This window comes from Lemur catta, chromosome 1 (genome assembly GCF_020740605.2).
Source record: "Lemur catta isolate mLemCat1 chromosome 1, mLemCat1.pri, whole genome shotgun sequence".
NCBI classification, from domain to species: domain Eukaryota; kingdom Metazoa; phylum Chordata; class Mammalia; order Primates; family Lemuridae; genus Lemur; species Lemur catta.
The window spans coordinates 96,520,846-96,535,010 of NC_059128.1; the positions used below are offsets into that span (position 1 = coordinate 96,520,846).

At 48.2% G+C, this 14,165-nt stretch overlaps 1 protein-coding gene across 1 annotated transcript in view; it reads left to right on the forward strand.

Moving 5' to 3' along the window:
* The window catches only part of MAP2K1 (mitogen-activated protein kinase kinase 1), an 80,218-nt gene that overhangs the window by 58,245 nt on the left and 7,808 nt on the right, over positions 1 to 14,165 (forward strand). Inside the window, exon 6 of the mRNA XM_045541436.1 lies at positions 13,678 to 13,802. Coding sequence (XP_045397392.1) covers positions 13,678 to 13,802 — 125 coding nt within the window. The remainder of the gene's footprint in view (positions 1 to 13,677; positions 13,803 to 14,165) is intronic.

Below are 14,165 nucleotides of genomic sequence, written 5' to 3' on the forward strand. Positions count from 1 at the left end.
ACAGCCCTGCCAACTTTCGAATATAATCTGACATGACATAATTTCTTAGTCAGAATTCTTTGGTGTGCCAGAAACCCAACTCAAGATTACTTAATCAAAAGAGGGAAAGTATTAGCTTGGGTCACCAGGAGGTCTGAAGGCAGGGGATGAATATGGGGTTAAAATGACTGCCTTAGGACTCTGGTCACCTCTTGGCTTTGCCCATTCTTGTGTGGGCTTCCTTTTCAGTCAGCTTGTCTTCACTGGGGATGGTCCTCACTAGCCCCAGACACATCTAGCCCTCAGTGCTCCCTATCCCAGAGAAAGAGCTCCGCCTGCTCTCCCCGACATCCAGATCAGTGCTCGAACCACTGCTTGGCAAATTGGCCCTGCCAGGAGTGCCTGCCCACGCCTGGCCCACTCACTGTGCAGTCTGGTGGGCCACCCTGGGCTGTGTACTCACCACTGGTAGGACAGATGGAGCCTCTTGGTTGACATCCAAGTAGAAACACTTGATGTTGGGGAGGAGCATATCCCAGATGAAAAGGAGGGGCTTTGCTACTAGAAGGTGGGAGAGGGAATGAATGCTGAAAGAAAGCAAATTAAAAAAGGTTTTCCCACTACAAAGTCTATTAGGCATTGGGTCAGAAAGACAGAAACCTGCTAATAGGATCACAATAATAGCCAAGCAGTGATGGCAGGGGTGGCAAACTGGCTCACAGGCCAGATCTGGCCCGCTGCTGAGTTTTGTGTGGTCTGCAAGCTCTGAATGGCTTTCAAAATACTGTGACATATGACAGTTATATAAAATTCATAAATTTTATATAACTGTCCATAAATGAAATTTTATTGGAACATGACCATGCTTGTTTTAAGTGTTGTCTATGGCTGCTTTTGTGCCATAATGGCAAATTTGAACAGTTACTTGTGAAAGAGACTACCGTGTGGCCCTCAAAGCCTAAAATATTAACTCTCTGGTCCTTTACAGAAAAATCTTCCTGACCACTGAGTTAAGAGGAAGAAGAATCCCTTAATAGAGGAAACGTTAGAATTTAAGCACAAAACTCAGCTTTAACTGGGTCAACTTTAAGTTCTCAAGGAAAACATGATGGCTGACATAGGTAGGAGAGAGGACTTTTTCCCGACCCTGTGGCTCTGAGATGAATTAGCCACCAAAGTTTCCCTTTAGTCTTTCCACTTACTCTGGTGGGTAATAGGTCCAGTTCATCTGAAGCTGAACCAGGTAGGTAGTTCTGCTGTGAGTTAAAGGGTTGGAGGGGTAGAGGGCACTAGGATGCAGCTCTCTTTCCTGCTGTTTAGAGCAATGATTTGCATTGCCAACCTGCCATTCTTCTTGGTCTACTCTAATTATCAAGGCCTTATTTCGGTCAAGACCCTGAAGAAGCATTACATGATTTAGATCAATATGGAGTTCATACAAGTTAGCCTGTAAATTTTCTGTCTTGGAGTTGCTAGCTGATAAAGATCAATAAATGCTAAGAACAGTATTAAATTGCTCCCCAACTTGCATTTCTTTCCCTCCTATCAGATGAGATCGTGTGTAATCTGCCTGATCTTCATGTACCCAGTATTGAATTAGCAACCTGGGCCTGTGGTGTACTGAGAAAGCCAGCCTCGACTTCTGAGGGGACACGCAGCCCAGCCCATTGTAATTCCAGCACGGTTGATGGCTCTCCTCAGAGCCAGCTTGGGGCCATCCTGCTTGGAACTACTCCAAAAGTGTTCCTTTATTGCCCAAAGTGGAGAGTTATATAAAAATGGGGCTTTCAGATCAGAATGAGATTTAAGGCTTTGGTGCAGCCTTTATGAGAATGTTTTTAGATCCTAGTCCTGGTGGGAGCTGGGAATTTCCAAAGCATTTCACAGCGTCCCAGCGGCAGTCAGCTCTAAATTCTTTCCCTCACATCATTCCAACTTGTTAGCACTGATAGGCAAGCTCTGAAGTGGCTTAAGTTTGTTTTTGTTTTGTTGCTTTATAAACTGTTTGTAGCAAACCCACATGGATGAATTTTTGAGTGGCTTATTCTGCAACCCTTGCAAGGCACTGTCCTGCCTGCCAGGCTTCCCTGAGCAGAAAGTCAGGGTGGCCCTGAGACTACACACAAGGTCTTGTCTGGAGCATAGTCCCTGTCTGTGTGGCAGAGGAGCCTCGAACCATAAATGGCTGCCTATGGTATCCACAAGGTGGGCCTGGCTGCCTCTCTCTTCCTTCACCCACCACTCTCTTCCCACAGCTGTGTAGGCAACAGCTTCAAGGGGACAGTGAATTTAGAGAAGGGATTCCTTCTGACCCATCTAGACTGCCCTCCCAGATGGAGACAAACAGAGTGGCTAATTAGTAGCTAGGATTCAGTATGCTGGTCTCCTGGTTAGAAATGGCTAGTCTCGTTCGCTCTACAATTATTTCATCTGCGAGACCCAGGTGATGGATTATAGCTCCAGATGAGTTGTCTGTTAGCTCCTCAAGAGAGGCAGACGGGATGTTGGAGGAGGGAGAATGCTTTCTTGGATCCTTTTAGAGAAGCATCATGGAGGAAGTGATGTTTGAGCTGGGCTTTGAAGCACAGGTAGAAGTTACACATGTGGCAATGTCAGGGAAAGGAATTCCAGGTAGAGGGAGACACGGAGACAGGTAAACACAGATGTATCCTAATAGGAAATAGCAAGTGGATCAAGTTGCCTAGAACAAAGTGTTGGCAAGGGGTGGGAATGAAAGTAAGGAATAGTTCAAGTGGTAAGGAGGGTCTTCAGTGCCATGTTCAGGACTTGGATTTAATCATAGGCAATGGGGAGCAGTGGCATGTTCCTGCACAGGGAAGTGAGGTGAGCTGTCCTTTGAGGAAGAGGACTTGGGCTGCTGTGACCAAGGGGAACTGGAGAGGAGGGAGAGGTCAATTATTAATAGAAGGCTGTTGCCATGGTCCAGTGAGAGATAACATGGGTTTCAGAATAGTAGCAGAGTGAAGGGACACGAGGGGACAGATGGGAGAGAGGTGGTCAGGGTTTACTCTGGGCAGTCTCTGAACAGCAAAGTGCAGGTACTGGTGTGGGAGGATGGGGAGGGAAGGAGCAGGAAGACTTGCCCAAGGCCCTTCCTGGGGTTTTTATGGTGAGAGGGAGCCTGAGGCCCAAGGCTATGCCCAGGAGCTGTACCTGGTGATCCCTGGTGAGTGGTGTCCTGCTCCTTCTCAAGTCACAAAGCCTCATTTTTTTTTTTTTTTTTAAGAGACAGGGTTTGGCTACATTGCACAGGCTGGTCTTGAACTCCTGGCCTCAAGCGATCCTCCCACCTCAGCCTCCTGAGTAGCTAGGATTACAGGCTCTAGCCACTGCACCCAGCTACAAAGCCTCATTTCTAATAGAAACCCGGGGCTGGGGGTGCTACTCTCCTTAGTTATAGTTAACTTCCTGAGGATCCTGGCCCCAGGAGAGCTGGTTTGATTTGGAAGTCTGATCATGTGGTGATCAAACTAGGGGTGGATTTCATTAACCACTACCGAAAGCAAGAGGGAACTCAGCTCACCTGAGTGGATGCCTGACACCATGGAGTAACAATAATAGAGTCTAGTGGTGCATCTCAGCTTGAGGGTGGGAACTAGCATAATGTTTGATAGAACCAAACTAATTGGAAGCAAACATGGTAGAATTTTTTTTTTTTACATTTGGAAACAATATTTCAAAGTTTATCATTGGAGGTAAGGGCTTACTGCTCTATGAAGTGTACACAGGGCTATCATCAGGTGGTGGTGGCAGTCCCAAATCCCTAGGAGCTGCTGCTTACCTTCTTCATTCTTGTAGGGGTAATCTTACCCATCTCCTGGAAACTGTCCTCGAGACGAGATGAAAGTCTGGCCAAGTGTTACATTATAGCATCAAGGTTATGGTATTTAAAAGCCCATTGAACATACAGTGCTGGGCACCTAAGAAGCAGAAGAGATAGTCTTTGTCTTCATAGAGTGTTGAGTCCAAGTTGGAGAAGCAGGACTGTGTAAAAGATTTATGGGTGAATTGACACACCAGGTCTGGGCTTTGCCTTAAGGTATTCATCTCCTTCCTACCCTGCAATTAAAAAGCTGGGGGTTGTGAAATAAGATTGGCAACAATTTCATAAGACAAAATAAGATTGGCCACAAATGATGGAGAGTTGCTGAAGCTGGGCGATGGGTACTGGTTACTGTCTCTACTTTTGTGAATATTTGGATTTTTTTCCAGAATAAAAATTTAACTAAAAGAAGGTGGCATATGAACTAACGTGACATACATGATGAGATCTCCAGGTTCCAAGGAGAAAGGGAGTCTTGTGGGCAGACAGTGGTCGGGAGGGGCTTCCCAGAGGAGCTAGGCTTTGTCTCAGTGAGGATTCTTGGTTACAAGTAACCAAAACCAATAGTGTAAACAGAACAGAGGACTTCCTTATAAGGATCCAGGAGTCCCTTAGGGAACCCGAGTGCCAGATGTAGCCTTTGCTCAGGAAGGGACAGGACAGGGACCAGAAGGCCACTGGGATCCCAGGCTGCCTTTCTCCTTGTCCTGCATGGTCTACAGTTCTGCATTCTTTGCTTCTGTGTCCCGGGGTGGGAGTTAGATGCCTCTGCTTAGTAACAAGCATGTATTAAGTCCATCCCAGACACAGCCCAGACTCAACCTGACCCTCTTGGCCCAAGTCCCTGAGTAACCCAGCAAAACTTACATAGTACACATAGTTGGTGGGCCCCTTCCTGTAAGTGAAGAGAAGTAACTAAGTTAATTGAGTTAGGCAGCCCTCCTCTCTCTGCCTCCCCTTCCCTGAATCAGAAAGGCTAGAAGGACATGTATGAACAGAGAAGATGTGTGGACTGGAGACTAGCAAGGGCAAGTGATTGGGACAAACATGCAGGAAATATTTGGGGAACAGTGTAGTCCTCCTGGCACCGAGGGGGGTCATGTTGTGTAGGAGCCATGCTGAGAAGGAATCTGAGTCCTTATATCAGTTGTATTTTTTGTCAAATGTTAGCTTTTATTTTCCCTCCAAGCTGCAAGAGCCATTGAACTCTAAATTCTGTGCTTCTCATATTGAACGCCTCCTATTTATTGAGCACTTAGTACCTGCCAGGCACTAGGAATTACTATTCCCACTTGACAGTCAAGGAAAGGCTCAGAGAGGTTTTGTAACTTGGCTGTTGTCACACAGCTAGTGATGGTAGAGCTAGGATTCAAATCCAGAGCTGCCTATCTCCAAGGTTGGTGGTGCTGTTTCTATACCACACAGCTTATTAAATAATGTAATTTATTATGCCAATTGATGATAAAATCACTGGGTGTTGGGATTCTTGGTTGTTAGTGAACTTGAATTAGCTCATACAATATAGGTGATTTTTTTTGTTTTTTTTTTTTTTGCTCAGCTGTCCAAACTGCGGGAAAGATAGGAATGCAGCTGGCCTGAGGGATATCCAGGGATTCAAATGCCATTAGCTCTTTTTTTTTTTTTGAGACAGAGTGTCGCTTTGTTGCCCTGGCTAGAGTGAGTGCCGTGGCATCAGCCTAGCTCACAGCAACCTCAAACTCCTGGGCTTAAGCAATCCTACTGCCTCAGCCTCCCGAGTAGCTGAGACTGCAGGCATGTGCCACTATGCCCGGCTAATTTTTTTTTCTATATATATTTTAGTTGGCCAGATAATTTGTTTTTATTTTTAGTAGAGATGGGGTCTCGCTCTTGCTCAGGCTGGTCTCGAACTCCTGACCTCAAGCGATCCACCTGCCTCGGCCTCCCAGAGTGCTAGGATTATAGGCATGAGCCACCGCGCCCAGCCGCCATTAGCTCTTATACTTCGATTAAAATTTACTATAAAAGATGCTCTTAGCTGTCTCCCTCGCATTTGTTTCTCTTTCTTCATTGGCTTTATTCACTCCGGCCAGCTGTCTCTACCAGACCAGAACCACAGCTTCTGGCTTTAGTCTCATTATCAGAAAGGGAAGAGCTTTTCCCAGCGGTGGTTGGAAAGCTCTGAGGAAGGACTCTGATTGGACTGATATAGGTCATGTGCCCAGACCTGCTGGGGTCACCATGGCCAGGGACTGGAGCTGTGAGTGGCCCAGCCTGGGACAGGGTTCTCTGATTGTCATTCTTTACCTGAAGCTGTTGGAGTGAGGGAGGAGGTTTCCCCCAAAGAGGTGTATGTGATGAGACAGTTCTCAGTAGGTAGACTAAACAAAGAATGCTCCTTATATTTGCCTGACATCTGTCTTTAAATTGTTAAACCCGTTCTTCTAAGAGCTTTTCTTTGCTAGCTATCCCAATCTAAGGATGACCAGCGAGTGGCCTCCTGATCTCTTTTCCAGATTTTTCTGGTGAATCATGCTGAGCTGTGACCCAGGCACAAATGGTGATGACTTTGGAGAAGCCAAGGTCACCATAAACACAGTGACCTTACTAGGAATTCTCTCCCAATCACCATTTACAAATGAATAGAACACTGGCCTATCTTCTTTGCCAGTGTCTTCCTCCCTACCCCCTGCTGAGCAAAATTAGCCTTCAGCAGGTCAAAACAGGTTTTTTAGCTAATTTCCTTTGAATAGCATATGATAAGTATCCAAATTAGCCAGCATTGTTTTCCTGCCCTAGGTGGTTGATTGGCTCTGTGATGGAGCATCTCTGCTCCTAATGCCGGTTTCTTTTAACGGAAAGGTTACTTTGCAAGAGGCTTCATCCTTGAGTTTTAATTTCCATAAGTGTAAAATGGAACTGTTCTGCCAAATATTATTATTATGGGGTCATTAGAAATGAGAGATCCAGGGAATCTAGGATCCATAGCTGTCTCCCTGCCCCCACACACCCCTTTACTCTGGCTTTTGTTATGTACTGTTTTAAAAATTTAGGTCATTTTTTTGCAATGACCCATGCTAATGAAAACCAAATCCTAAACTCCTGCAACATCATCTCATGTTTAATTGTCAGAATTTGTGTGTCTTTTGGGTCAGGAGATGAACAGTGAATTGGTAGAGAGGGGTGCGTGAGGGTAGAGAATTGAAAGCATTTCAAAACCGATGAAGCTTGGAAAGGAAGGGGAAAAAAGAAATGTAAAATGCAGTTGCTGGGCTTGGTTGTAAAAATCTTGAAAGTGGAGGGAGATAAAAATAGTTGCTTGTTAGGACCTGGCAGGCATGCTCGGGAGCCTCCCTGTTTGAATTCAGTTGTTAATCAGAAGGAGGTGGGAAACAACCTCTAGTTCCTGCTGTTAGCACGTTTCTTGCATTTAGACTTGTCAAGGAGGATAATGGGCTGGAGCTGAGAAAGAAGCATCATGCTCACTCGCTAAACAGGAGCAAAGAATTCTCTCATAACTGATCTCAAGGATTTCAGCCTGCCCCAAATCAGAGCCTATTCCCAGAAATAAAGCTCGTTACTTCTGTAATGTGAGTGACTCCTTCCCCAGCCACGGCTTAATAATTGCACTTCTGAAACTTTGGAGTGCAACTCCTTAGGGTTTGCCCTTAGCTCTTAGCTCTGTCGTCTGGACCCGATGCTCTAGTCTCTGGAGAGAGCACTCCCTCAGGAGCAAGTTCCAACCCTCGCCCTGACCCATCAGCTCACTGTACAACCTTGACCGGTGATGCCTCCACTCTGGGCCCCTGTTTTTCTCCTGTGTATACAGGGGTTCATAGTCACACTCTTACTATGAGAATTAAAGAAGATGTATTTTAAAGGCCTGGCATAGCATGTGGTCCATAAACCAGAGCTGTTGGGGATTCTTCCTAGGTCTTCTGGGCTCCTCCCACCCAGCCTTTCTTTCAGTGCTCTTGGGGAAGGAAGTTTGGGTGGGAAAAAGAGGTTACAGGTGATGGCTAATTGAAGGGTTTGGGGTTTGCTCTGACTTTTAATTATCTTTGCTGCTTAATTAGCTCCCTGAGGCCATGGGTAGCAGGAGGTGGCTCTGTGGAGGCTGTGATTTGAATTATCCAGGTCAGCTCCCTTTCTCTTCTGTTTCTTTATTTTTAAAGAAGGGTTGTTAAGGCTCTGCTAGGGATGCTAGGGAGAAGTAGTTTGAAGCCTAAAGTCACCATTTAAAAAAATCTCATTTGCCTTTTTTTCCCTTAAAACCATTTTTTGTTTTGTTTTTTTTTTTTTTTTTGAGGCAGAGTCCTGCTCTGTCACCCTGGCTAGAGTGCCGTGGCGTCAGCCTAGCTCACAACAACCTCAAACTCCTGGACTCAAGCAATCCTTCTGCCTCAGCCTCCCAAGTAGCTGGGACTACAGGCATGTGCTACCATGCCCGGCTAATTTTTTTTTTCTATATATTTTTAGTTGTCCAGCTAATTTCTTTCTATTTTTTAGTAGAGACAGGGTCTTGCTTTTGCTCAGGCTGGTTTCGAACTCCTGAGCTCAAAGGATCCACCCTCGGCCTCACAGAGTGCTAGGATTACAGGCGTGAGCCACCAGGCCCGGCCTCCCTTAAAACCTTTAACTCTTGCTTGTCCACTTTTGCATTCAGCCTTTGCCACAGATGAGCCAGAGTCTGGCTTCCAGGTGTCACTGTGCTTGGTTCTCTGTGAGCCCTCACTCCTTTCCACCTCTTCTCTTCTGTGTCCCACCCCTGTCCTCTGTCTTTCTCTTCCTCCATGCCCTGCCTTCTTGCCTTAGGGAATATGGTTTCTTTTAATACTAGCCTAAACAAACAAGATGCAGGTACTGGGACACAGTGGGAACACATAGGAGGCCGATTTTCACCTTGACTCATCTGCTTGCCTGGGCCTTGTCAGCTAGTCAGCCAGGCATCAGACGGGGGTGCTGACCCCCACGGGTTGGAAGAATTTAGAATATGTTAAGTTCACAGGGCCCTGACCACAGCTCCATCTTTGCCCTCAACATCACACGTGTTCCTGATATTTGGATTCTCTCTCCCCTGGTGGTGACAGCCTTGAGTACAGGGATAGGGACTGTTTCCTTTTTACTCATAGCATAGCATGGTGCAGGCACTCTATAAGTGTGTGTAGATTATTTTATCCAAACATCTTGTTTTAAAGTAAACATGCTTAGTAGTTAAACTTCAAGATGTGTACTCTTCAGAGAAAAATTGAGGCTTTGAACAATGGTTATTTCTGGGGCAGAAAATATCAGAGAAGAAAATACTTTCTTCTAGTTAGTTTTTCATAAAACCTTCTTATTCATTGTTGAGGAAGAAGGGGTTGCCCATGCTCATTGTTACAGTAGCGGAGCAGGATTGGGGTATCAAGTCTCAGCATCCTATGGGGGTCCTGTTAGGTTGCTCAGGGTGGGAACCCAGAAAGTATGTATAGGATGCAAGGCGGTTAATGGATAACTTAGATGGTGATCATTAGGCCTGTGAAACAATAGCTGCAGGAGTTTGGAGAGTCCGAAGGTTGTAAAATCTAACTCTGACCACAGACGGTTGTGGAACCAGACCACAACCGGTTAACATTCAGAAAAAAAATTCACCCTCCGCAAAACTTCCATCCAAACCTCCCGTAAAACGCACCGCTCTCCCCTTCCTAGGGTGGACACTCTTTTCGGCCTCCACCAACCTGTACCCAGATGCTCCAGTAAACAGCATTTTGCTACAGCCGAGGCTTCGTGTGTCTCCCTCTCGGCTCTGGACCTAACAGTTCCCAGGGAAGCTTGTCAGCCTGGGAATCTAGTGGGTGGTTGATGCTTCCTCCAGATTGCAGCCTGCCCGCCTGCCCCGCCGGCTGCCGGGGCTCTTCGCAGCATCACCCTCTTGATATTGAAGGATTAGAAAGAGAACCCAAGGCCTGGAGGGGGTCTTGGGAAGTAGAAAGGGTTGAACATTTGAGGGCTCTGCTAGGAGAATGTGGGAGGAAGCCCAGTTAAACCTCTCAGGACCCCAGGGGCAAGGCACTATCGCAAGTTGGGAAGGGGACGCAGAAGAACGAGGCACCTAGAGGTAGAGGGGAGAGGGTGGGTAGAAAGGACATTTTAGATACACGGACCAGCATAAGAGGTAGTTAGAGAGGCAGGCCACCTGACCCAGGAGGAGGTGGTTGTGGAGACGTGTTGGGGTATGATGTTGGAGAGGTGAGGAAGAAACGGTGGAGGGGTTGGAAAGCCAGGCAGAGGGGCTTAGGACTGCTCTAAGGCACATGGCAGCCATGGCAGGCTGTGTGCAGAGGCTGTCCCACTGGTTTCTGTGCAGACAGAATGGAGGGGGAAGATCTTGGGGACAGAAACTGTGTGGGGAGGGGCTGGCTATTGTGGGAAGAGCAAGTGCAGGGTGCCAACAGCGATCAGGAAATGTACTCTCTCTGGCCTCATATACATTTTTTCCATCCCCAGAGAAGAGCTGGTCTTGGCTGGGGCTTTGGTGGTGGTGGCGGGGGGGGGGGAGCATGTCCCAGCCTGGTAGCTCCAGAAGCATGCTCTGGAGTTTAGTGATGTGGTGTGCCCAGGTCTCCAGGTGGCTTCTCCTTGTGAGGCCCTCTGGGTCACCAGGAGGGGATGTGAGTGGTGCACCTGGCTCCCAGGACTGACATGGTCCTAGCAGTGAAAAGCCCCTCAGGGTTTCCCCTCTCTTCCTCCCCATCCCCTTCCATCTCTGCAGCCTCCCAGGCAGTGGTGTTCTCTGGGGTGGGTGGGGGAAGCCAGAGCTGACAGCCAGGGATGGAGGAAAACAGTGTTATGTAAGTTTGAAAATGGAGGCTTACTTGCCATGTGAATAGAAATCAGATACAAGGACGGCTAGAGACAGCGCAGCCAGGCCTGAGCAGCGGCTGCAGCCTGGAGAGAAGTGTCTGAGCCAGCGGAGGAAGGAGCCCCTGGCTCGGGCGGAGGGGGCTGCACTCTGCTGGGAAGAGATCTATGAACTGCTCATCTTTGGAGGGCAACCTGTGAGATGGTCGTCCTTCGTATTCCTGTCACATGGTGTGCTGTTTACCTGCCACAGCTCATTACATTGATCCTGGGCTGTATCTTGTGATAGGCAAACCATGGCCCAGAGAAGTGAAGTGAAGACTCGTTCACAGAGCAGGTGGCAGGGCCAGGATTTGAACATAGGTCTCCTGTCTCGTTAGCCAGTGCTGCTCTTTTGTTCTAAAACGAAGCCTGGTAGGAAACGCCTAAACAGGCATGGGGAGCGTTTGGGGCAGGTGCGGGAGCTCAGGCCATGGTCCAGCACAGGGCGAGGGCAGGTGGGGAAGAGGGCTCCTGTTGGAGCCCCTCTGTGCTGCCCCTGGGCCCGGTAGGCGCTGTCCCCCGCTCATCCTGTTCTGAGCACCCTTTCCACATCCTGAACACCTGACCTCTGGGGGCCAGGCGTCTGTCCTCTGAGGCGCTGTGGGCACGGTGGGATGAGGACGGGGCCTCTGCAAGCAGCTGCTGGACTCAGAAAGCGTTTGTCAGGTGGCATGTCCCAACACTAGGCTGGGGAAAGAACAAAGTCAGCGCCTCACTTCCTGAATTTGGAATCTCTGCATAGTTCCCAGGAGGCCGCCTGGCTCCCTCTTTGTCCAGGTTGTTGCTAGGCATCTTCTCCTCACAGGGCCGGCCCTCGTCACCGTGTCACGGCAGCACCCCCGCACTCCTATGCTGCATCATGTGGTTTTATATTTTTATTTTCTTGGTGCCACTCAAGACCACCCGACGTTACACATTTGTTCAGTTTGTTTATCGTCTGTCTCCTCCTCTAACATTTAAACCTTATGACAATGGGGTCTGCTTTGTTTGTTGACTGCTGTCTGCCTGGTGGCTGCACATGCCCACACATAGTAGGTGCTCAGTGGACAGTAGTTGACGAGACTATTGAGGGGCCTGGCAGCAGGGCAGGTGGAGGAAGGAGGGCAGTTCTAGGGGTCCGAGGGCCTGTGTTCCGCTTCCAGCTTTACCCAGCTTTTGCTGTGTGACCTTGAACAAGTTATTGGAACCCTTGGGCCTTAGACTTTTCATGTCCTTCACGAAGAGTTGGAACCAGATGCCCTCTAAGGCCACTCTGGCGCCCCTGTTCTGAAAGTCTGTATGTAGGAGACGGGCTTACAGAAGGGTTTGGAAAGGTTTGAATCCTGTGCTCCTTACCGAAGAGCCTGGCCTGGGTCTGTACACCCGGGTGGGGGGTGACATGATGAGGGCTGGGTCTTAGGCCATACCAGTGGCTCTGTGTATGCATGGTAGCATGCGTGTGTATGCGGTGAGTTTAGAGCCATTCATTCATTCCACAAGGGTCTTTGGAGTGCCCTACTGTACCAGGTATTGTTCTCACGCAAGGCTTAGAGTGGTGAGGCGGACAGCCAAGGTCCCTGCTCTTGGAGCCGATGGCCAGTGGAGAGAGGCTGGAGCTGGCTGGAGCTGATGAGGGGCCAGGTAGAGATGGGACAGAGGGATATGAGAGTATGAAGTTTTTTGTTTTTTTTTTTTTTTTAAATTTACCCTTTGAAAGATACTTAAATAGACCTCTTAGAATCTGTTTAGGAATAAATAGACAGGCAAGGTACTTGGGAGGTTGAGGCAAGAGGATCACTTGAACCCAGGTGTTCCAGGCCAGCATGGGCAACAGAGTGAGGCCCTGTCTCTTAAAAAAAACGAAGAAGAATGAATGAATGAATGCATTCATATGAGAGAGTACTGAGGGAGAAAAATGATGAAATGTTTTTTCATTTGGCTCTGGTAGGTTGAAATTATGGATAGCTTGGGGTTTTTCTCCGATTTTCTAGATGTTCTATATAGTGTCTGTATTACATCTATTAAAGATTACCTGTCATGGTTTAGGATTTTGCCACTGGATGTGGCCAGCCCTCGAAGTGAGTCTCTCATTGTTTGCTGATGTCTGCCCACAAACCCTGGGCCAGGGACCTCCACCAATCCCCAACCTCAGTTTTCCCACCTGTAAATGAGGTAATTGGCCCTGGTCTGTGCACTTTACAGGGCAGTTGTGTGAATCAGAAGAGGTGGTGAAAGAAAAACCATTTGGAAGTTTATGTCTCTGCAAAGGAAGGGCCCGTGTACTAGTGTTGGTGATGGCAGACCAGGTGGGGTTGTAATATGAGTGCAGGGAAGGGAGATGACTCCGAGGAGCAGCTGTCAGGCCTCCTGAGGGCCCGTGGTAGCGAGCGGCTCCCCATGATTAACAGGGTAGATGTAGCTGTGTGGGCTGTTAGGTGAGTGACTTCAGTGGGAAAGAATCACCAGTCATCTCCCACCCTGGCCACATATATTCATAAAACTACATGCTCTGTGCTTGGTACAGAGAGGTCACCAGTAGGAATTCCTGCTCCTACCCCATCCCCTTTTAACCTTTGATTTATAGCCTTCTGCAAGCATATAGGTCTTATTTTTTGGATTTTTCTGTCTCCTTTATGATCCAGCCATAGATACTGTGTCTTGCCAGTAGGGATGGTTGAAGAAACAAACTTTGAAATCTTGGTTATTCTTGATAACTAACTCCTTCCCATCTGGCCAAGTCTGCATTCTCAAAGGGTAGAAATCTCCTGGCTTTCTGTCCTGTTTTTACATCAGCTGGGGGTTTCATCTCCTGACTGTCCTTTCCTGGACCCTAAATAAGGGTTAAGGGGCCTTGGTGTCCAGTGTTTTTAGGCCGAGGGCTGCCCCTGATGGGGGTGGGGGTGTCATCCTGGGGCTTGTGGCCAGGGCTGGTCTGTCCATCTGGAGTGCTGACCCTTCCCCTCCCCAGTCTACTGGTGCCAATTCCCTACTTCTCTATTCTCTCTTTCCTGCAGATGTCAAGCCCTCCAACATCCTAGTCAACTCCCGTGGGGAGATCAAGCTCTGTGACTTTGGGGTCAGCGGGCAGCTCATCGACTCCATGGCCAACTCCTTCGTGGGCACAAGGTCCTACATGTCGGTATGAACAGCAGGTTCCATCTCTTGAGCTTCTCTTCTGGCCAGGGATAGGAGCCCCACGGGTGCCTTCCCTGTGGAGCCAGAGTCTTGTGCTGGGTGGTAGGTGGGGCCAAGAAACGAGCGATGAGGGATAGTGGAAGTCTAACGGGCTGGTCTAGGCTGGGCCTTGGAGCATAATTGGGATATCGGGGCCTTGACTCACTACAAGAGATTGCAGATCTCAGCTCCAGAGTGCGGCTCAAGAGATTGTGAGCCCTAGCTACCCTCTAGACATCTCTCCCGGATTGTTTTCAGACCTTCAGACCCCACATGCTCAGACATGACCCTACCCCAACCTCTCCCACCTTCTCCCTTTCCATTAGCA